At 50.1% G+C, this 23,923-nt stretch overlaps 2 protein-coding genes across 5 annotated transcripts in view; one reads left to right on the forward strand and one right to left on the reverse strand.

Annotated features, from left to right (window-relative positions):
• Nucleotides 1–10,772: 10,772 nt before the first annotated feature.
• Pcbd1 (pterin-4 alpha-carbinolamine dehydratase 1) lies at nt 10,773–14,879 on the forward strand. Its single transcript, XM_028886163.2, has 4 exons — nt 10,773–10,903; nt 12,758–12,889; nt 13,277–13,357; nt 14,341–14,879. Exons 1-4 carry the CDS (start codon nt 10,901–10,903, stop codon nt 14,437–14,439), a joined length of 315 nt encoding a protein of 104 aa, XP_028741996.1. The 5' UTR covers nt 10,773–10,900; the 3' UTR covers nt 14,440–14,879.
• A 3,116-nt stretch (nt 14,880–17,995) lies between these two features.
• The window catches only part of Sgpl1 (sphingosine-1-phosphate lyase 1), a 53,405-nt gene continuing 47,477 nt past the window's right edge, over nt 17,996–23,923 (reverse strand). For all 4 annotated transcript variants that reach the window (XM_037200140.1, XM_028886164.2, XM_037200141.1 and 1 more), the window contains exons 12-15: nt 22,353–22,591; nt 21,792–21,938; nt 20,851–20,971; nt 17,996–20,372 (exon numbers count right to left, since the gene is read on the reverse strand). In XM_037200140.1, coding sequence (XP_037056035.1) covers nt 20,232–20,372; nt 20,851–20,971; nt 21,792–21,938; nt 22,353–22,591 — 648 coding nt within the window. In that variant the 3' untranslated portion in view covers nt 17,996–20,231. The remainder of the gene's footprint in view (nt 20,373–20,850; nt 20,972–21,791; nt 21,939–22,352; nt 22,592–23,923) is intronic.

Consider the following 23,923-nt stretch of genomic DNA (forward strand, 5'->3'; position numbering starts at 1 on the left):
TGCAAGTCTACGAGAAAAGGAGAAGCTTGCAGCAGGAAAGACAGTGGGGTGATCTAGGGGGTTCCAAGAAGTATGTGCACCTAAGCAGGCTGTCACTGGCTCCTGCTGGGGACCTGAGAACTGTGTGCAATACACCAGACGCTTCCTCTTCCTCAATCACTGTCCACCCAGGGACGGGGAGTTCACACCCTCGAACCTGTCTGCCTTTGTTTGAGAGGGGACCTTAACTCCCTGTACCTTAAAGTCTGTAAGGGCTGAGTAGAGAGAATGTCTAAGACAGAAGAGGCAGACTGCCAGGGCCAAGGAAGAAAGGGGAGTGCTATTGTGGAATATTATTTGAACTGGGCAAAGATGTGTTACATTTGTTTATGCTGAGGAATAGTACTTTAACTGTGTAAAGGTGTGTTGCATTGGTTTATGTTGCATTTGTTTAACAATGTAAGGATGTGTGTGTTTCATGATGTAAAGATGTGTTGCATTTGTTTCACCTTGCCTGCCTAAGGTACCTGATTGGTCTAATAAAAAGCTGACCAGCCAATAGCTAGGCAGGAGAGGGATAAGTGGGGCTGGCGGGCAGAGAATAATAGGAGAAAAGAAAAGGGGGAAGAGAAAGAAGAGATTGAGGAGAGAGAAAGGGACGTGCCTGGGGCCAACCAGGCAACTGCCAGACAGACAGAAGCAGTGGAACTAAGATATACAAAAGGAAGAAAGGTAAACAGCCCCAAGGCAAAAGGTAGATAAAGAGAAACAGGTTAATTTAATTTAAAAGAGCTAGCCGCTGGCTGGGCAGTGGTTGTGGTGGTGGTGGTGGTGGTGGTGGTGGTGGTGGTCGCCTTTAATCCCAGCACTCAGGAGGCAGAGGCAGGTGGATCTGTGAGTTCGAGGCCAGCATGGTCTACGGAGTGAGATCCAGGAAAGGTGCAAAGCTACACAGAGAAACCCTGTCTCGAAAAACCAAAAAAAAAGAGCTAACCGGAAATGAGCCTAAGCTAGGCTGAGCATTCCAAACTAATAAGTCTCTGTGTCATGATTGGGGAGCTGGTTGGTGACCCCAAAGAGAAAGCCTGATACAGAGTGAGTGGACCTGAGAAAAGATGTTAGACAAAAAGGTGGGCAGGAATAGGAGGGGGAGGGGAGGGTGGGGAGAAGGGAGAGAAGGGGACAGGGAAGGGGTGTGGAGAAGAAGGAAGGAGAGAAATGTTGGGTCTCCCACTCAGGACAAATGGCTAACTGAGGTGCCTATTAGACGTATCAAAGTGGATGCTGGCCGCCAGTCTCTCTCAGAATGGCCAATACCTGGTACAGAGTCCTGGTTCCCCTCACACGGCACGGCACGACTCACCCTGTCCCCTAGCCTCAACCTCTCCAGCCTGAGCTTCACTCCTCCCCTCCCCCCAGATGCTCTTCCCTAGAAAGCCCAGCCATTTGGGACCTTGGCCTCTTGGTGCTCATGGTCTCCTGGATCACATCTGGTTCCTCTGCTTCCTCTCCCCGCCCCAATGGACCAGTTCAGTCTGGACCTTCTGGCTGTGCTCTTCCTCATATTTACAACAAGTCCCTTCCACCATACCTAGGAGCAATCATGTCCTCTTTTTTTTCTTTTTTAACTTGAGAGGAAGGTAGGGGAGGGGAATGGGAGAAGATGGAGATCTGGGGAGAGAGTGAAATCAGAGCCTACTCCTTCCTCCAGTGGCGCACCCAAGGACCAGTTTCTTTTTCTCTTTCCAATCCCCCCTTCTCCACATTTTTCAGTGGAGATGTTGGGAAACATTTATCTGGGTTTCAAAGGGCATATCTATGTGACACGGAATCCCTGTCTTATCTCTGTAAGTCATTACTAGATGTCCTGGGAAGTGTTCCCACTTCTGAGAGGCCCCAGCTGCTGGCAGAGGAGGAACAGTCAGGGGAACAGAGCCAGCATCCCGGGAAGTCCTCCACACACAAGAGATGCAATGCTTGTGAGCAAATAATTTCTGATACTTTGTTTTTGAGACAAGGTCTCACTATGTGGCCTAGGCTAACCTTGAACTCAAAATCCTCCTGCCTTAGTCTCTAGAGGCCTAGAATTACAGATGTGTGCCAGGATTACAGATGTGTATAACCATGCTTGGCTCATTTTCTATTTTATTTTTATTTGTATCATTTGGTTTTTGTTTGTTTTTGCAGGACTAGGGAAAGAATCAAATGCCTCACACATGTCAGGTCTGAGCTGCTGTCCACCCTGAATTATGAATTTTTTTTTTTTTTTTTGTGTGTGTGTGTGTGTGTGTGTGTTGTGTATACACAAGTTTGGATTTGTGGATACATGTATATACAGTGCATGTGAAGGCCAGAGGTTGATATTGAGTGTCTTATTTAATTACTCCCCATTTTTTTTTTTAATGTGCACTGGTATGAGGATTTCAGATCCCCTGGAACTGGAGTTACAGACAGCCATGAGCTACCATGTGGGTGCTGGGAATTGAACCTGGGTCCTCTGGAAGAGCAGCCAATGCTCTCAACTACTGAGCCATCGCTCCAGCCTCCTTCCCCCCCCCCCACATACACACCTTATTCTTTTGAGACAGGGTCTCTCACCGAACCCGGAACTCACCCATTCAGCTAGGCTGGCTGGCTGGGCAAGCCCCCGTCATGCCCCACCTCTGCCTTCCCAACACTGGGATCACGGGCTGGTGCTGCCATGCCTGGTTTCTTCACACAGGTGCTGGGGATTTGAACTCAGGCCCCCAGGCTTGGGGGATTTGAACTCACACAGGTGCTGGGGATTTGAATTCAGGCCCCCAGGCTTGCACAGCAAGCATTTTACCCACCTCCCCAGCTCCCGGGTTAAGATTTCTGGCTGGGCTTTTGTTTATGACATTCTGGAGCAGAGAGCTGTAGTCAATGGTGCTGACAGAAGTGAAGCCCCAAATATCCTTTCCCAGGACTCTGGAGAGAGGAGGATGCGTAAAAATGTTTCATTGTTTCCAGATATAAGAAAGGTTGGTTTTGTTTTGTTTTTCTTACTCATTTGGGGCTCTCTTTAGCTTACAACAATTTGGTAAAGAAGACCTTTGAGCAAAATTGAAAGATAATTTTCCTCATACTGGATCCATTGTCCTTTCAAATCTTAAAACTACTATTGAAGATTGTTACTTTATAGTGATACACTTATTTCCTTAGATTCGGTGAGAATCTATTTCTCTTGTGGTGGAATGCTCGCTTGATGGGCAGGCATGAGCACCTAGGTTGAATCTCCAACACTGCCCCGTTCCCAAACCCTATGGCAAACATTAAAATAAAGACAGCCTCTAAAGAAAAGAAACCCAGCTCTTGCTCCAGAAGCAGTAAGCATTTATCCTAAGCCAAATATAAGCAACCATGGCTTCAGGTACCTGGATGATATTCCCCTCCACACGCAGACACACACACAGAACCTATCAGAATTTCATTTTTTGTCATGGGCAGCTCCCAAGCACAGTGGGTGAGAAGTCACTGTTGCATTCAAAATGGCAATAATAAAAAGCAAGGTAGCACACATCTGGAATCCAAGCTCTAGGGAGGTAGGATGAGCATCAAAAGGTCGAGGTCATCCTCAGCCACACAGTGAATTTGAATCCAACCAGGACTACAAGAGACGTCTCAAAACCAGAAAAAATAGCCAAGCAGTGGTGGTGCACTCCTTTAGTCCCAGCACTCGGGAGACAGAGGCAGGCGGATCTCTGTGAGTCTGCCAGTCTACTCTACAGAGTGAGTTCCAGGACAGCCAGGGCTACACAGAGAAAACCTGTCTCAATAAACAAACGAACGAACAATGATCACAACCATAATGTCCCTCTGCTAACATGGAAAGATACTTGTCCAGTTCCTCTTTAGAAAATGCTGCCAGGTGGTGGTGGTGCACACCTTTAATCTCAGCACTCGGGAGGCAGAGGCAGGCAGATCTCTGTGAGTTCGAAGCCAGCCTGGTCTACAGAGCGAGATCCAGGACAGGCACCAAAACAACACAGAGAAACCCTGTCTTTGGGGTGGGGTGGGGGGAGAAAATGCTAATGCATGGTTCATAGCTCATTACTGTCATCCCACCACTTGGAAGAGGCAACAGGTTCACAAGGTGCACCACACGGCAAAACACTGTCTCCCAAGACAAAAAACCAAAAATGCTAAATGGAAAACACATCATATGAAGATGGCCACTGACATAGGTACATGAAAGTGAGCCACTACTAGACGAAGATCAGACGACGATGAACCACCATGTCCCTATGGGCTGACAAGATGGTTACAGGTTCTTGCCTCCAACCTGATGAGTGAGCTGAGTTCAATCCCTGGGTCCCACATGGCCAAAGGAAGAGAATCCACTCCAGAAAGCTGCCCTCTAGCTGACCATCCTTCCCTTCCTTCCTCCCCCTCTCAGTAAACAAATGTAGCCTAAAAGAAATCATGGCTGAAGTTAGTGTACAGATGGCAGAGTGGCAGAAACTGTTTGCAAGACGGGAAGCTGATAAGCGGAGCCGCCTACCTCGGGACTCCCGCAGAGTCAACTGAAAAGAGAAATATAAATCGAAAAGATCGGCAAAAAGGATATGAAAAAGCCACTCACAGACAGCGCACCTCGAATGCTGATAAGCCTGCGAAATCCTCACTGCCCTCCGCGACCAGAGCAACTCAGTCTTAGCTGCCAGCTCCCCAGCCCCCACAAACAAAACAGTCTGACGCTGCCAAGGGTGAGATGTGTGAGGAACCCTCATATGGCACAAGTGAGAACAGCTGTTGCTGTCCCCATTCTGGGAACATCTGGAAGGTTCGGAGATGCACACCTGTGAGGGGAAGTGCTGGCCTCGCAGGTTGTGTTTGTAGGAATCTTCCCGAGGGCTTGCCAGCTGCTGAGGAGGCAAATGCAGCCTTGTCCTGGGGTTTTTGAGGGAACATCTGTGCGCATGATGTTGGGGTGATCATGGTGTGGTAGTGGTAAGGAGCCGGAGACCACGGGAGTGGTCATCACCGGTAGGATGAGAAACCAGAGTGGACACTTTCATCACAGAATCCAGAGCAGCTGTTAGAATCTTTGCCACTATAGATTAAGTGTGCTTGAGGCATCATGGATAGGACAAAAAACCATCTGACTTAAATGTTATGTTTTATACAAAACAATGTGTAATGTAGTACTCTTGTGATATATGTGTAATATAGTACGTAAGCTAAAATAGATGTATATGAAGCAACCCAAGTTTTGCAAAAAACAAATATGGGCAGAATTTCCATTGGCACATCAGCTGCATTGGGGAGAAGGGGAGAAGAGGAGGCATGCAGGAAGAAAGGCTGATAGAAAGCAATGCTTTATGTGTTAGGAGACTCAGGTACCAGACTTTATTAAAAAGTTGTCGTGGTCAAGACAGTGGTGTGGGTGTCTCCAAGGAAGGTAGCTCAATGAGCACCCAGAATCAACCCATATATACACAGTCAATTCTTTTTCTAACAATAGTCCAGACAATGCAGTAAAAAAAGAGAGGGGGAGGAATTGGGCTTATTGAGATAGCTCATAAGGTGAAGGTACTTGCTGCTAAAACTTGATGACCTGAGTTCAACCCTTGGGCCCCACATGATAGAAAGAGAGGACTGACTCCTGCACGCTGTTTTCTGATTTTATACATCCATGTGGCACACATGTGCCCACATGAATACACACACACACACACACACACACACACACACACACACACACACACACAGAGCATGTGAATATGATCATGCAAATAAATGTAGGGTTTTGGGGTTTTTTTTGTTTTTTGTTTTGTGTTTGGTTTTTTGTTTGTTTGTTTGTTTTTCGAGACAGGGTTTCTCTGTGTAGCTTTGTGCCTTTCCTAGAACTCACTTGTTAGACCAGGCTGGCCTCAAACTCACAGAGATCCGCCTGGCTCTGCCTCCCGAGTGCTGAGATTAAAGGCTGGGTTTTTTGTTTTTTAATAAAGTTTCCTATTATACCAACCACAGGCTTCTTACAAGAGGGGAAAAGGTGCTGTAGGGAGAACAAGATTATCCACAGTTCACTGAGACCTGTGTCTCCCAGTCTTTTATAGGTTGCCTGGGATGGGTCTGACTGCAGCAAAGGCCCCAGCTGCAGCCCCGATTGCAGATCTGGCCCCAGCTGCAGCCCCGATTGCAGATCTGGCCCCAGCTGCAGCCCCGATTGCAGATCTGGCCCCAGCTGCAGCCCCGATTGCAGATCTGGCCCCAGCTGCAGCCCCGATTGCAGTGGCCTTTGCACCTGGAGTGGCGTTCCCTCAGAGTGACCAGGAAGCAGTCAACGCAGCTGGTCTGCTCTGCTGACCGTGGAGCTAGTTGCCAAGGAACGGGCTGCGTGGTTGACAGCCCCGTCCCCCGACCCCCGCGCCCTCCCCCTCCAGCTCTAGGCAGTCAGGCACAAAGGGCGGGCCTGTGGCTGTCAATCAAGAGGGGTGGCTAGTTCCCAATAGCTTAGTTGGTTTAAAGGCAGTAAAGGAAAGAGGCATCACAGGAAAATCCACTGAAGGGCGCACACGATAAAGACACGACACGGAATTAACATTCTCAACAGCACTGAACGGTGCTTAACCGCTAGCCCAATATTCGTAGGAAGAATCGGGCCTTCGGGGACTGGCTCAGCAGTTAAGAGCACTTCCTGCTCTTCCGGAGAAGCTGGGCTCAATGCCGAGAACTCACACCGGGTATCACAACTGCCTCCAGCTCTATGGGAGCCCGCCTCTGTGGGTACCTGAACTCATGTGCACACCAATACATACAGACACAAATAATGAACGTGAAGAGGTGTATTTTTTAAACTGTGGGCTTTAGGAAGAACTTTATCCTTCTGATTAATCGTCTCATTACTAAGATTTATTATCTATTTATTTATTTAGACAGAGTCTCTGTAGTCCTGGCTGGACCTAGAACTCACTATGTAGACCAGGCTGGCCTTGAACTCACAGAGATCTGTTGTTGGTTGTTCTATTACTCTTTACTCTTTTGGCTCTTTGTTCTTTAGGGGGCCTGCCACCCAGCTCCCAAATAAATCATATGGAGGCTTATTCTTTCTTATAAATGCCCGACCTTCTCTCGGCTTGTTTTAGCCAGCTTTTCTTAACTTTAAATTAACCCATCTACTTTTGCCCCTGGACTTTTTACCTTTCTCTTAGTTCTGTGTATCTTACTTTCACTCTTACTCCGTGGCTGGCTGGGTGGCTGGGTGGCTGGGTGGCTGGGTGGCTGGGTGGCTGACCTCTTGCGTCCTCCTCTTCTTGTTCTTGCTCCTTCATCTTTTTATCTCTTTTTCTCCTATTTATTCTGCCTGCCGGCCCCGCCTAACCTTTCTCCTGCCTTGCTATTGGCCATTCAGTTCTTTATTAGACCACCAGGTGTTTTAGACAGGCACCGTAACACAGCTTCACAGAGTTAAACAAATGTAACATAAAAGAAGGCAATACATCTTTGCATCATTAAACAAATGTTCCACAGCAGAAACAAATGTGACACATCTTAAAATAATAGTCTACAACAGAGACCTACCTGCCTCTGCCTCCCAAGTGCTGGGATTAAAAACATGTGCCACTGTGGTGATATTTTGTTTGTGTTCTGACAAATAAAGCTTGCCTGGAGATCAGAGTGTGGAGCTAGCCACTAGTTAGCCATAGAGGCCAGGCAGTGGTGGCACACACCTTTAATCCCAGCACTTGGATATCATGCCTTTGATCCCAGTACTTGGGAGGCACACATGCCTTTAATCCCAGCACTAAGGAGGGGGAAACAGGAAGTGGTATGGCTGGGCGGAGAAAGGAATATGAGACGGGCAGAGACAGGAGCTCGGCCCCCTTTCAGGCTGAGGAGTTGGAGAGGGAAGAGGTGACTATGGCTGCTCCTTTGTCTCTCTGATCTTTCAGCATTTACCCCGGTATCTGGCTCTAGGTTTTTATTATTAAGACCAATTGGGATTCACGCTACATGCCACCATGCCCAGCTCCCTAGGATTTCCTAAACATGTGTCTGTCACACAACCCAGGTATTTTTCCACACTTACGTATTGACTCCCCCCAAAATGAAAGCATATGTTCATGCTAAGCCTTGCATATAACCACTCCTAATCACTTTATTTGTACTAGCCCTGTCAACACACACACACACACACACACACACACACACACACACCACCCCCAAAAGGATAGAGTATATTCTGGAACCAAATGTGAGTGATGGAGGCCCAGGAACATTCACTTAGATTACCCCAAATTCCATGTTCCAACATGGTTAACAGTTTCATGATATTTTTCTAATAACAGAACAAAGAAAATATTAAAAATCAAGACATTTTTTCAAACATGTTGGTGGAAGCATCAGGTAGATGAGTTCCAGAACAGTGGGTAACCTCAGCTGTAGGCCTTACATGCCATCTGACAGCCATTTTTAGCCATTGGGTTGGTGGAAGCCAGTGCTCTGTCTGTACGCTTCAAAGGATTTACCTACCAGTCACCAGCATGCTAAGTCACATACAGAGGGAAACAGGTGGTTGTTAAGGGAGCTGAAGACGCCCCAAGATGATCAGGTTCTGGACCTACAGCATTCCCAACTCTCCCGAACCACTGATGCTCCCAACAGCTCTCAACCTGTGGGTTATGACCCCCATAGGGGTCCCGCATCAGATATTTAAATTGCAATGCGTAACAGTAGCAAAATTACAGTTAAGAAGTAGCAACAGAAATAATTTTATGGTTGGGGGTTGTGGTGGTTTGAAAGAAAACGGCCCCCCAAAGAGTGGCACTATTAGGAGATATGGCTTTGTTGGAGTAGGTGTGGCCTTGTTGAAGGAAGTGTGTCACTACAGGGGTGGGCTTTGGGGTCTCCTATGCTCAAGCTACCCCTAGTGAAACAGACCACTTCCTGTTGCCTGCAAGTCAAGATGTAGGACCCTTGGCTCCTTCTCCAGCACCACGTCTGCCTGCATGCCAACATGTCCCCATGATGATAATGGACTAAACCTCTGAAACTGTAAGCCACCTCAATTAAATATTTTTCCTTTATCAGACTTGCCATGGTCATGGTGTCTCTTCACAGCAATAGAAACCTTAACTAAGACAGGCATCGCCACAACACGAGGAATTGGATTAAAGGGTCCCAGCATTAGGAAGGCTGAGAACCACTGCATCAGTTAACCAACCTTGTAGAAGGTTCAGCGGAAGGGGTAGTCCTTTTCAGCAACTTTGATTCACAGTCCAATCGGTGAGTTCAGAGGGTTGCCAGTCCGGCTTGGGAGGCTCTAGAAGACTCTAAGAGAAGGGGAAGCCCCCCTCCCAACAACTCACCTATATCCACCACCCCTTCCAGAGCTAAGGAAACAATAATTTTACTCAGCCATGAAAACAACTATTGGCACATGGAACATGGATGGACCTCCGAACAAAAAAGGAGAGTATATATTATATAGTTTTGTGTACGGGATTGTCTAGAAAATGCAAACTACTCTGCAGCAACTGGAAAGGGTTGGCTTAGGAGGAGCCCTGGAAGGAGAGAGGGTACCAGGAAGCACCAGAAACTCCAGAGCCGATGCTCATGATCTTGATTGTGCCAATGGTTTCCTAAGAGAAGCATGCGTCTCACCCCGTTACTGGAGTTGTTAGGGTCAGAGCCTGGGCCCTGGCAGCCCTAAGGAACGAGGCTTGGCCACCTGTTCTCTATCTGTGAACTAAAGAGACAAGTCATCGCTGAGGGGCTGGAGAGATGGCCGGCACAGAGGTTCAGAGTGCAGAAAACTCTGAATTTGGCTCCCAGTACCCATAGCAGGCAGCTCACAACAGCATGTGACTCCAGTTCCTAGGGATCCAGTGCTCCTGTTTGGCCTCCATGGCACCTACATGCATGGGGTGCACATAAACTCAGGCACACACGCACACATACATACATACATACATACATACATACATACATACAAATAAATAAACCCTTTTGAACCTTAAAACTGTGGAATGAAGAACAAGGTGATGTGTTCAATATGGCCGCACAGGGAAGAGGAAACGAAGAGGCCCAGGATCCTCCAAGGCCATCTTCTGAGATAAGGCTCAGTTTTGTGTTTTTTTTTTTTTTTTTGGTTGGTTTGTTTGTTTTTGTTTTTGTTTTTTGAGACAGGGTTTCTCTGTGTAGCTTTGCGCCTTTCCTGGGACTCACTTGGTAGCCCAGGCTGGCCTCGAACTCACAGAGATCCGCCTGGCTCTGTCTCCCGAGTGCTGGGATTAAAGGCGTGCGCCACCACCGCCTGGCAAGGCTCAGTTTTAAATAGAGGGCAGGAGGACCGCCTAACTAAGTGGTTGTAGCCAAGGTGTGATCACCTTCAAGGTGGTCTGGCAAACTGTCAACGGTGTGAAATCTTTCCAGCAGACAAGTTTCTCTTCTGGCTGGCACCAGATCTCAGCCGATTCCTTCTCCTAACATGAGATTCCAAGGGAAATTCCAGTTTCTTGGGGTCCATCCTTTGAGTAGCCTGACAGCCAGCCCCAAGGGAGGGACACAGTGTCTCCCTTTAGATACCTTGTCTCCTGTCAGGGCGATTACAGCGGTGTACTTCACATGTGTGCAGTTCAGTGTGTGTCACATTTATCTGGGTGGCTTTTGTCGTCGTCGTTGTTAATATAACAACAGGTCAGGCAGTCTGGCACTCAGAGTCCTCCAGCAGACAGGCAGCAGAGCGAGGTGCCAAACAAAGCCTTTGCCCTGGAGCCCATCACGCAGCCACGCTCACAAGAGCACAGGGCACAGAAAGCGCTGGAAGGGCGTGCAGCAAGGAGGACCCACGTTAATCATTACCCGCGGCGGCCGGATCTCTGCCCCGCCCCCGCGGTGGCCTGCTGCCTGCCGACCGCTTCTCCCTCTCTGCCGCCACCTGCTACCCGGGCTGGACATGGTAAGCTCGGGAGGTATGGCGGACCCTGAGCGGGGATCGGGAAGTGGGGCGAGGGCTCCGATGCTGAGGGTGCGGGCAGCGCCATCGCGCCAAGGCTAGGGTCACCTCGCCGCCCTCGGGGGCGCTGGGGTGCAGATATGGGAGGTGGCGGTGGTGGCGGGCCCCGGAGAGACTGGAGCCTGGCCTGTCTCGACTCCAGGCCCTGTCTGCTGGCGGGTTCCGGCGGCGGGGTGTGGCAGGAAGGCGGGTCTCCGTGGCGCAGTCCTGGCCCTACAGGCTAGCTGGTCCCTTGGGGTGCCGGATCTGGCGGGGGCTCAGTTCTCTCTGCACCCCAGTGCTGCCCCCGGCCTTGCGCCCGGTCCTAGCACCTAGCTGGGATTCTGTGTCCCACCTTGGTGCGGAGGTGGGTCAGGATCTTAGGTCCTTTGGAAAGGGGTGCCCCTGGAGCTGCTAGATCCTGAAACACTTAGCAACCAGCGCGATTCTCTGCACCCACTTTGGAGGAGTCCGGGATGGGAGGGCGTTTTGGCGGCTGTGGCCTGGGAAGGGTCATTGGGGACCAAAGGCACAGACTTGGATAATCAGTAATCCCTCAGCCCACGCTGCCAGAGGCTGACAGAGCTTTGCTAAGCAAACAAGGCCCTTACCCCTCTGACCCCAGAGTTCAGTGCCTTGTCGTTCTAAATTTGGAGGCTCTGGAAAACTCTAAAGAGACCACCCTCTCCTCCCCCCATCCTACATCCCACCAGTTCACCTGTACCCAACACTCCTTTGGGAGCCAAGGCGGGGGAAGGGGGGGGAAACCAGTGGTTTCTGGTGCCCTGTTGCTATCTGGTTGCCTGGTTACAAGGGCCCAGCTTATCAGCCCTCGGAAGGGCCGGTCCTGGAAAGATCTCCTTATTAACTACAGTGCAGATCTCTGTTGCCTTCTCTACAGCCATCCCTAGTCAGTGCAGGAGAGTGATGAGGTGGAGACCCTTGTTTCTGAGAGCACACACAAACACACATGATGGTCTCCGCGCGCGCGCGCGCGCGCGCACACACACACACACACACACACACACACACACACACACACACACACACGATGGTCTGTAAAGCCCCAGTGCTGGCCTGGAACCTGTCATACAAGACTTCTTGCACGAGGAAACACTTTTTAAACGTTAGCTTGTGCTTGTAATCCCAGCAAGGGGGCGGGGGCAGAGATAGATGGATCTCCTAGGCTCAATGGCCAGCCAGTTTAGCCTACTTGGTGAAAGACCTTGTCTAAAAAAATACAAAGGGGAGGGGGGGCAGGGCTGGAGAGTCGTTCAGTGGTTAAGAACACTGGCTTCTATTCCTAAGGACCTGGATTTGCTTCCCAGCACTCACCTAACAGCTCACAACGGCATGCGATTCCAGGTCTAAAGTACTGAACACCCCCCTTCTGGCCTCTTCAGGCACCAGAATGTGAAGACAAAACACCCTAACACATAAAATAAAAAACTTTTAATGGAACCATTTTTAATTAAAATACAGGCAAATGATATCTGAAGATGACATCTGAGGTTGTCTTCTGGCCTCCACACACATGCATGCACATAACATGCCCCCACCCACACAAACACATACACCAAAATCAACCAACCAACCAAAAAACCTGAAGCAAAAAAATAGGACCCAAGAGCCTATCAGTAAACCAGCCCAGACCCTACCTCCTGGCAGGGTGCTTCCCTGAAAACCTAAAGGCCTGCTGCTTGCTACAGGGCGCCTGTAAACACAGCAGCCAGCACCTGCTAAATTCTTCCCAAAGGTCTGGGGCAGGTTCTTGACTTAAAGTAGAACGCCCTGGGGCCTCTGCTCTCCTCCTTCTAGGCTGGCAAGGCACACAGGCTGAGTGCTGAGGAGCGGGACCAGCTGCTGCCAAATCTGAGGGCTGTGGGATGGAATGAGCTGGAAGGCCGAGACGCCATCTTCAAGCAGTTCCATTTTAAAGACTTCAACAGGGTATGTGGGGTGGAGGGGGCTTGCCAGGCCACACTCCGTGTTTATGCCACGTCCTGTTAGCCAAGGGGAAATACATTTCCAAAGGGACCTGCAAAGAGAAGGGCCTTGGACCCTGCCTTCCTGGAACTCCGAAGTCTTTGGAGGAGACAGTCCTCCAAAGGGTAGTTAAGTGCTTGTCTTTCTGAAGGCGCTTTAATAAACAGCAAAAAACCTGGCAAATACTAACAGCCCATGCCACTTCCACCACGTTGAGGATGCTAGTAACTCTAACATCAGAATCAGGGGCAGGATGCCACAAGGCAGACAATTAGAACTCCCTGGAAGAAGTTAGGCCCTCCTCCTGTATCGAGGCCATGATGAGGTCTGGGTCTTCCTTCATTTGATCAGGCTTTTGGCTTCATGACGAGAGTGGCCTTGCAGGCTGAAAAGCTGGACCACCATCCCGAGTGGTTTAACGTGTACAACAAGGTGAGTGAAGCTGTCCCCTCCCCCACCCCCCACCCCGTTCTGCCCCGCCCTGTACATCTCTTAGAACCCCAAGACTTCCTGAAGGTGTGCTCTTGGAACCTCCCTCACCAATAAGTTGATGCTCACTTCTGTCTGTCTCCATCCTACAGCCAACGGAGACTCCCCACTAAGACAGCCCGTCTCACTGCCGATAAGAAGTTCAAACTAGAACACTTTGAACGACTGTGGCCAGACATTAGGAAGGCAAAAGCCAGGAAGCGAAGCCAAAAAAGGAAGGGCATAGACCCACTGTTAGCAGCACCAATGGCTCTCTTCTAGATGGGAAAACGGGACAGCAGTAAACGCAACTCAGTTGTCTGTGCCAGCCAATCGGACTGTCTTAAGAACAGGCTAAGAGCTCTGCTGGACTGTTCATAAAAACATGAAGGATGTGTTTAGGAGCCCACCTTCGGTTCTGACTAACTTTTTTCTTAAAAAAATTTTTTTAAAAAAAACCTTTCTTTAGTGTATGTGTATGGGCACAGACATGCCGTGCATGTGGAAGTCAGTGGACAACTCGTGGCAGTTGGTTCTCTCCTACTCTGTGGGTCCCCGGAGGTTGAACTCAGGTTGTCAGGCCTATTGGAGGGCGTCTTTTCCCACTGAGCCATCTTTGCTGGCCCCTGGCTTTTGTTCGGTTTTTGCTCCTGATATCTGGCTGTCAATTTTTTATGCTATTACTGAGGTCATCCTTCATTGTGGAAACTATGCAAGGAAAACGATGTGTAAGCAGCTTTGCACACCTTGCTTAGAGCCGTCAGGAAAAGGGGCCAGCTGCTGTCTTCAGACATGACCAGCAGCCAGTTCCTGTCCCCAGAAGGACTTAGAGTGACTAGCTATTACCCTGCAGTCCCTGTTGGAGCTGGGGACACGGCTGGCGGTCCTCGTGCTCTTCCAGGGAGCGCACTTGCCCGCCTCTGAACTTTTGCTCTCCTCTCCTTCAGGTCCACATCACCCTGAGCACCCACGAGTGTGCTGGTCTCTCCGAACGGGACATAAACCTGGCCAGCTTCATCGAACAAGTCGCTGTGTCTATGACATAGAGCTGCCCCCTTTTCGTATTTCCTGAGGGTGGGGGGGTGACTGAACAAGGAACCTAGGGAGGGAACCAAGGAGGCTGGCCCTTGGTCCCTGCTGCTTGAAGTGCACACCACCTCCATTTCGGGATGCGTCCCTGTGCAGGAAGATGTCGGTGTCGATGACAACAGCAAGAACTGAGACCTTTCCCTGTGTCACTCTGCTCATTGTCCTTTTGCCCTAATGTGAATAGGGTCTTCCTTTCTCCATAGACTTCCCAGTAACTGTAGTGTTCTTTCCAGGCTGTATCTTGCTCCTGGTCCACCCTTTCTAGTTCATTTTCCAAGTGTCTGTGTTAAAGTATGACATAAAGTTCAATCTCAGACTCCACAACTAAAACAAGCCCCACTGTACTGTGGAAACATGCTTTTACGCCTCCAATAAAACTATGCTGTCCATTGGTTCAGCTTCTAGAACCTTCTTTTCCACAGGACATGCCAAACTGAAATCAATCATGTTTAGCTTTTTTTTTGGGGGGGGGGAGGGTTGGTTTTTCAAGACAGGGTTTCGCTAGTAGCCCTGGCTATCCCAGAACTCACTCTGTAGACCATGCTAGCCTCAAACTCAGAGATGTGCCTGCCTCTGTATCCTGAGGGCTGGGATTAAAGGTGCTCCGCCACCACCCTGGCACAATCATGTGTAGTTTTGAGGATTCCCTCCCGCCCCCCCCCAGGTTTTTGTGGCTCTGGGGATCAAACCCAGGACTTTGCACATGCTTGGCCATCAGGAATGGATCTCACCAAGGCCATGGGCCTGTCCCCAGCCAAAATGCAATTGAAACACTGACTCGGTGCGGTCACCCAGGTAGGGTCAAGGTACTGGGTAAAGGGAGGGCGCAGAGTACTCTGCCTTCAGGTTCGTTATCATGTGGGGTAACGAGGCAGGAAAACCACCAGTTACTAGAGGAGACGTGGGCTAAGGGGACACAGGAAATGCTGAGAAAGAAGTATGCCAGTTATAACTCAGAGACCAGGACTGCTGATGGGCATCAGAATAGGGTGATGTCTGCAAACAGCATGTGACGCTACGCCTAGAAAGGCAGTCCGCACCTGTTCCTTCTGCTATCATGGTTGATTTTGTATGAATGAACCTAGATATGCCACGGGGTGCCAGACATTTGACCAAAGAGGATTCTGGGTGTGTTGGAGCAGAAGGGTTCTGGACGAGGTGAAGCTCTGAGTTGGTCCTTAGTAAAGCAGATTGCTCTGATCCAGGTGAGCTTTGTTCCATCAGCTGAAGGCTTATATAGAGAGCAAAAAAAGGCTGCTCATCCTCCTTCCCATAGAACCCTGGACTCCTATTTCAGCTGGGATTATCAGTACTTTCCTGACTTCATGGGGCTTGAGCTCTAGGCTGGAACTGCTCCTCCGGCTAGCCAACTCGGCTTCCACGGTCATTGGAACCAGTTCCTTACCCCAAATCCCCTTCTGTGTAGAGAATGGTCATTTCCAAGACAGTTTCTAATGCACTGGCTTGTATCAGAAATCAACATCTTAAGACCTCGAGTTCTGACAGTTTCTGCAATTCTCAGCCTTGGCAGAGGGCTCGGTTGCCGTTACTCGCCAGGGAGGACAAGGCGGTGGAGGAACTGATGGGCTATTTGCTACTGGAGCAGTTAAGGGACAGTTCACACAGGTCAGGTCCCTGGCTAGGAATTCCCAAGGGCAGAAAATGCCCAAGTGACAAAATGCGAAGAATGGGAGCCAAGTCCTATCTTTTCTACACTCGCATGTATGCCATAAGACACCCAGGAGATACTGGAGTCCTCACTTAGGACCCCTGGCCTGGAGCCTGGTTACCCTAGATAAGTTGGTATCTGTGCTAGTAATGCAACGGCTATCTGTCTGCACAGCTTAACATCAAGACCACCCAGACTCAGACGGTGCCGTCATCTGTTCCAGACGATGTTCCCAAGTGTGCTTGGATCTAACATGGGGTAAAGATAGAAAACATGGGGGCCCGGGCTAGGCTGTTAATGGCCTTCCTAGTCCACTTAACATAGATCTGGATTTGAAAACGCCAACCCAGGTGGCTCCCCATCTGCATGAGGCCCATCTATCTACAAATGACAGGCAACAGCTTTTAGAAACTAGTTTTATTCTCAGATCAACCCGGGTCACTAAAGTTCTAGGGGAGGGCGCTGAACAGAGAAGGGGTGAATGACAGTCACATGAAACCCCAGGAGGAAGGCCTGAATCTCCACAGCAAGAAAAGGCTGCCGAACTGGGCCTGACGGCACAGGCCTGAAAGCCACCTGCCTACTTGGGAGGCTGAGACAGGAGAATCAGAAGTTCAAGCCTAGTCTGGGCAACGGAGTGAGAATCTACTTCACAACTAAAAATACAAAATAAAAAAGGGCCGGCTGGCCGGGAACATAGCTCAGTGGTAGGACATTCACCTACTGTGCAAGAGGCCCTGGGTCCAATACCCAGGATGGGGGGGTAGGGGAGAAATGATGCCTAAAGCCTGGCTTTTGCCCACCTAGGCTGTAACTGGTGGCCATCAGAGCAGGCCTGCCAATGCGTCTGTCACCACTGGGTATGGCTGAGGCAACTCAGTACCATCAAGAACCACACCAAAGCCGGGCAGCGGTGGTGGCCCACGCCTTTAATCCCAGCACTTGGGAGGCAGAGCCAGGCGGATCTCTGTGAGTTCGAGGACAGCCTGGTCTACAGAGGGAGATCCAGGACAGGCACCAAAACTACACAGAGAAACCCAAGAAAAGAAAAGAACCACACCAAAGACAAAAAGGTATGCAGCCATCAGCATCCCAGCTGCTCTTCGTGAGTTCAGCCAGGTCTGCCCAGGGTGTAGTATGATCGATCACCTTATATATATACTGTTGATCATCTTCAAGTGCACGGGTGACAATCTTGGAGTTTTCTGGTGACCAGGGATCTGGTCCATTTGTCAGAAACCACAGAAAAGATAACATTCTTTGCCCACACTCTGTCAAAGTTAGAATGTGCTGAAAGTTTGCTGGTGTTAAAGCTGGGCTACCTGAACCATAGGAGGCCTTCTCTTTCTTATTCAGAACATAATATGACACTCAGCACTCATTCATTAACCAGGAGTGTTACAGGCCCCCAAACCAAATGATGGGCTTTTGACTGGTCAGACAGAGCCACGCTGTCCAGTTGGTGGGGGACCACCCAGATGGCTAAACCATCAGTATGTTCTGGAACAAGTGGATGGAGAGGAGGTCAGGACCAAGGTCGCAGAGAACTAAGGGCCAGGACTATAGACGTCCCCCGACAGACATAACCGCAGTTCCTGGAGACAACTAAGCTCCCTGCTGAAGTGCCCGGTGTCGACACATTCACAGCGTACGGAGCGATACCCGCAGCAGCCTGGACGGGATGGCCCCTGCTGCAGGCATGCCACATTACCACCACCAGGGATGAGGTACGGGGGGGGGGGGGGGGGGTAAAGGGTGAGGTGGGACGGAGGACTGGTCACCAGGTTCCCATTCAGCACCTGCTGGCCTTGTGATCTGTATAAAATAACGCAACCATCCAATAATTACAGTTTGGGATGTTTAATGATTCAATTGCTTTTTATGAGTTATTGCTGCAGTCAGGAAAGGGCATGGAGATGATGGGAGGTTAGAGAGAACAAAAGAGTTTTCAAAGAGGCGAGTACCATTTTCCAAGTATAAAACTGGTAATATTAAAAGGGACATGGTAGTATATTCACAGTACTACCTGCGTCTACTACAGAAACAAGACAGTACAGTGTTTGCAGAAGCTACTGTGGTACCTAGGCCACATGACACTAGACATCCTACCCACCCGACACCAGCTAACACGGCATGCACACAAAGACACACACACAGTCAAAGGAAGCCTAGAGTCGCACTGAAGTCCCTAATCATCAAGTGGCTACAGCAGGTCCCTCTGAAAAACACCATCACCCCACACCGGTGCTGTCACGAGGGAGGGAGGTGGCCCCGTTCCTGGTTCCTCTGAGACTACTGAGGACCGGCTTCTCCATTTGAGCCACTGGCAAGCCGGTGGTGCCTGCTGGGTGGTCCCTGGTCCTCTCCAGCATGACACACGGTAGGCCCCGAGACGGTCCTGCATAGCTCTAACCACTGGAAGTCTCTCTCTGACACATCAGAACACCCACCATCCCTGGACCCCACAGCGCACTGCAGAGCACACAGAAATGGAAGTGGAAAGACACACTTGCCCTGCAATGAGCCAGCTATTAACAGTTATGGGGGGCAGAACAGTGCTGAGGAACACGTCCCGAGGAGGGGGAGGAAGAGCCTGGTGGTTCTGACTCTCTCAGCCAGCCATACTCGGGAGTCCCTGAGAAGGGGAGGGAACAGAGCAAGGCTCCTGCTGACTTGTCCTGCACACGGACACACCTCAAAGACTGGTCCATGTCTGCCAGGGCCTGGGTGAGCAGTAAGTCTGCTACTCACGGCTGGGGAGAAAGGCACATGGTATGATCATGAGAGCAGGACAGGGGCTCGGCCTGGATCGCAGCCCCCATCCCTGGAAGGGAGAAGAGGCGAGTGGGAAGTTGGCACAGGGCTTGGCCCTGTCCCTGCATCACCCTGAGCAATCAGTCTTGGGAAGGAACCCCAGGCCCCGGGGGTAACGGCTGCAGCCACGCCTTCCTACTCCGAAACACCTCTCTTGTCCTCTGCTGCTTCCTGTCAGCGGGGGCTGAGAAACATCCAGGACCTGAAGCTCAGATGCTATCGTACCTTTGGAAGCTGAGTAAGGGGGGAAGGGCAGGAAGAACACGCTGATGGAGGAAGTGTCCCTGCACATCTTCACACTCACTGGGGCAAGTCAAGGACACTTGGGGAGTGCTTCCTTCAATCAAAATGCACTCTTATCACACGACAGATTAAGGCAATGCGGAAGGGGAGGTCCACTGCCCACATGGGCGCACAGGTGCTTACCTACACTGCTGGTCAAGAAAACAAGGGAAAGGGTCTGGTTTCGGCTCAGCAGGCCCAGGAGAGGGCTCGGGCACGATCTACCCCTACTCCAGAGAGGAGGCACTGCAGCCGGAAAGTCCTAGATTCTCTGAAAACATGTTCTTTTCCTACCCTACAGAGATAAGAACGAACAAGGAGAGTATCACTGCCAACAGGCTTCTCCAAAGATGGCAGCAGCAGCCACAGCCAAGGGCAGAAGACAAAGGAGCACTTCAGACCCTGCTAAGGGAACATGCTCCACTTGTGCAGAGAGGCCAACGACCTGGCCCACCTGTGCTGGGAGAAGTACAACAGGCCGCCATGGGAGCAGTCCCGAGAGACAAGTGACATCTCCTGAAGCAGAGGCTGAGATCACCTCCTGCTTGGGACACAGTCCACCCACCTGGGGAACACAGTACATAAATGCCTCCTGCCTGACAGCCAAAACATTGGGCTGAGGTAGCTAAGACACCTTCTTGCTATCTCGCCCTTCCCCTAAGCAATCAGGACAGGTCAGAGCCACCGCACAATGATTAAGGGAAGACGATGCTAAAGACATTAGAGAAGAATCCGGTTAAAACAATTCCTAGGGTAACATTTATAACCAGGGCAGACTCATTACGCAGTGGAATCCTTCAGGGTCTTCACATTCAAAGCCACGAAAGGAAACAAAAGGAGTCCTGAGGCTGAAGCTATCTTATGGTTTATCGGATTTGTGCTCTAAGGAGCAGGTCCAGACGTCAAGTTGCGTGTGGTCTGTTCCAAACGCCAGGAACCTTCTGAAGGCCTGAAGCTCCATGGAACTAACAAGGGTCCAAGTTCTCAGCGGGGCTTTGGAGAACCGTTCATCTGGTTGCCCTGAGTCACAGGGTCCGTACTGTAAATGCTGTCCAAGAAGACGGAGGATATTTCTGAAACCAGGTTCCTGTCAATGGATGCCTGGGCCATGCCATAGATGGCACCCTGCAAATCCAACCAGGGACATGTTATTAGTAGTGTAAGTACAGCCGCCATTCATGTGCACCCAGCCCCATCCAATCTTTCCATCAGAAAAGCAGCTGCCACGGGAGGAGATTTTCACAGGTGCTTTCCAGCCTGCCCTCCCAAGAAAAAGAACTACTCTATGGGATTTACTGGGGTTTTTTGTTTGTTTGTTTTGTTTTGTTTTGTTTTTTTTTTTTAAAGAGCTCACTGTCTTTTCTGTGTCAAAAGTTGCTTTACAAACAGACAGGACAAGAGCACCCCTGCTTGGGTTTAGTAGCTTCTGTTTTCTGGCTCATCTCAGATAGCCAAGGGAGCGAGGGACCAGCAGCAACATTAACTGTGGTGGAGCGTTTGTGCACACTGACCTGAGGCACACACAGACTCCAAACAGTCTGATGATTTCGGGTGCCCACACAACTCCTGATATTTCTAAGGGGGGATGCCGTGGTGTCCTTACCATTCCTGTGGTCTTAGCTTTGGGATTCTTCATGATCTGTGTGACCGATTCCCGGATGTCCTTTAGGAACTGGGTCGCCACTCGCTTCCGAGTATGCACTAATGTAATGCAGAAGTGGATGCTGTGGGAGAGGAGAGGGAGTGAGAGGGACAGACTCTGAGACAGAGGGAACCCTAGAATAAAGCCACCCCAGGGGGAGGGGGCCCTGGCGGACTCTCTGAGCTGCTGCTGCTCCCGGCCCTGGGGTCAGAGAGAAGATCAGATTCTTCAGCGTGACCAAGAGCCACCATAACAAAATGAACGCTGCTGGCTCTTCTCTCCTGTCCCCACCCCAGAAACTGTCCATGGTGGCTCCTTAGATCACGTGTGTGAGCGCAACGGTGGGAAAAGGCTTTCATCTTAGAGGGCAAGCCCTGGGGGGGGGGGGACCATAGAGCTGGGTCTTGAAGGACCTCGATGCTCCTAAGGAGCCCTAACTCGCTCTGGGGAAGGATGGGGTTGGCGAGGCCTGTCGCCTGTGGGAGGCAGGCTGCAGATGTGAGGACAAGCAGGCCTGCGTGATCAGGAACCTGTTAGAGGGCTTTGAGTGAAATACACATCACCCAGGTAACGGTATCTTAGAGAAGCGAGCTGACAGCTACGGACAAGATGGAGCACAGAACAGAGAGACCAGGGAACGAACAAGGGGAACCTCACAAGTGACATCCTGTCTATCTCAGGAGGCTGGGGAACCTCACAAGTGACATCCTGTCTATCTCAGGAGGCTGGCAGCCAGTTTGACTAGAGCTTAAAGCAGAGCATTTTGTTTCTTATGTCTACAAACTCCAGCGGCTGCCAACGTGCTGGGCTCTAGAGGCTGAACTCCGTACACCAGGCTACCCTGCTACCCTCAGCTCTGAAGGTCATGAAATGAAGGGAGGGGCAGAGGCTTTAAGCATTACCTTTTTGGGAACTGCAAGTAGTTAAAATTCCACCCCTTAGCAGCCATCATATTAGACAGTCGGTAGATGTCAAAATCGTGGGAGCCCAGAGCAATAACTGACAACTGAGGATCCCCAAAAATGAAGATGTTTTTGATGGTTTCCAGTCTAAAAATAAGCAAATGAAAAAAGAAATTGAGCCATATCCATTCCTCTGGTCTTAATCTCAGTTGATGAACACAGCCTGCTCTCCCGGGACGTTAGTCTTCTACACCAAAGTCCAGGCTGGCATGGGCGACCCTTATGGAGATCAAAACCCCAGACAGAACATCAGGAACATTTCAAGGCCCAAACTCTATCCAGAACCACTGGCTTCTCCCAGTCCATCCCACCCCTAAGTCACAGCCCAGAATGCAAAGGTCTCCTCCCCACGCACCATCTGGTAAGGGGCTGGCCTAAACCCCAGCCTATCAGGAGAGTTAAGGAGTCAAGGAGTGTGTGTGTGCCACCAGGCAGAGAGATGCCTCGGGCCAACTAGGAGAAGGAGCAAGAGACAGAGCAGAACCCGCTGCCCGCACATACTCTGACTTGAGGTAGCGAGCCGTTTTGATGATCTGCTTGGTAGCTTCCACATAGCCGTTCTCGCCGAAGTGCATCAAGGCGGCCCAACAGGCCGCAATGATGCCGCCGGGCCGCGAACCGGCTATGCACGGAGAGGCGTAGATGCCACCCTGCCAATCGGCGGCAACGAAGAACTGGTACCTCCTGTACTTCTCTTCAGAGTACAACAGCACTGATGAACCTTTGGGGGCGTAGCCGTACTGAGGGGAGAAGCAAAGAGGTCAGCGTGTGGGTGTGTCCGGCCACCGGCCACACTGTCCGCACACAGCCAAGCCCCAGTTCTCACTGGGTTCCGCGTTCTCGTTGTCAGGGGCAAGAATCTGAGACCCAGAGGAAAATTAAGACTAGGTTTCCTCCCTCTCTCACTCAGCCTTTGACTTTCCTTACTTAAAACCTTTCCCTGGGAAGCAATAGCCATAGCATCTACCTAAAGTCCCAGCACTTGGGAGGAGGCAGCAGGAGGATCAGGAATTCAAGGCCATCTTTTGGCTACATAGTGAGTTTCAAGCCAGCCCGGGCTATGTAAATACCTTATCTTAAAAACAAAACAAGCCGGGCGTGGTGGCGCACGCCTTTTATCCCAGCACTTGGGAGGCAGAGGCAGGCGGATCTCTGTGAGTTGGAGGCCAGCCTGGGCTACCAAGTGAGTTCCAGGAAAGGTGCAAAGCTACACAGAGAAACCCTGTCTCGAAAAACAAAACAAAACAAAACAAAACACTTTCTCTGGGACAACATGTTAGTATGAAAATAAGGCTAAATTTCTAAAAAAAAGGCCAGGAAAAAAAAAAAAGGAACACAAGTTACTTAGAAGCTCCAATTATAATCTGAGCTGATTCTCATCTCCTTTGCTTGACATTACACTTCTTTTTAAGAACATATTGGTGTTCCAAATGCAAAACTACTTATTCCACCTTGGGATGCATGTGCAACTCGATTCCTGCAGGCCTCACTCCCAGACCCACACAGAAGTGGTCCGTTAAAGGGGAGGACACAGGAGTGGTCCGTTAAAGGGGAGGACACAGGAGTGGTCTGTTAAAGGGGAGGACACAGGAGTGGTCCGTTAAAGGGGAGGACACAGGAGTGGTCTGTTAAAGGGGAGGACACAGGAGTCGTTCCAGTGGTCAAGCAGACACGGACTGTGATTACAATTTTATGGTAGATCATTTAGAGTCTGAAAAACAAGTCTTCACTATGATTGAGTTTAAAACAAGCTCTAGAAATACACTCAAAACAAGGTACATATCCCTGTAGCCATTAAGATTTTTTTTTTCCAGAGCTGGATATACTTCCTTTTTTAAAAAATTACTTATTTAACTTTATGTGCACTGGTGTGAAGAGATCAGATGCCCTGGAACTGGAGTTACAGACAGTAGTGAGCTGCCATGTGGGTGCTGGGAATTGAACCTGGGCCCTCTGGAAGAACAGCCTGTGCTCTTAACCACTGAGCTACCTTTCCAGCCTCCTGGATATACTTTCAAGAGTTGCCAACTACGACAGATTTCATTTCAGCCTACCAAGGGTGGCAAACACAG

The sequence above is a fragment of the Peromyscus leucopus genome, chromosome 16_21 (genome assembly GCF_004664715.2).
Source record: "Peromyscus leucopus breed LL Stock chromosome 16_21, UCI_PerLeu_2.1, whole genome shotgun sequence".
Taxonomy (NCBI): domain Eukaryota; kingdom Metazoa; phylum Chordata; class Mammalia; order Rodentia; family Cricetidae; genus Peromyscus; species Peromyscus leucopus.

Excerpts from the sequence above, each read along its gene's own strand:
- Pcbd1 (XM_028886163.2), top strand. Across the intron at positions 12,890-13,276 it reads ATTTTAAAGACTTCAACAGG|GCTTTTGGCTTCATGACGAG; the intron begins GTATGTGGGGTG and ends TCATTTGATCAG. Across the intron at positions 13,358-14,340 it reads GGTTTAACGTGTACAACAAG|GTCCACATCACCCTGAGCAC; the intron begins GTGAGTGAAGCT and ends CCTCTCCTTCAG.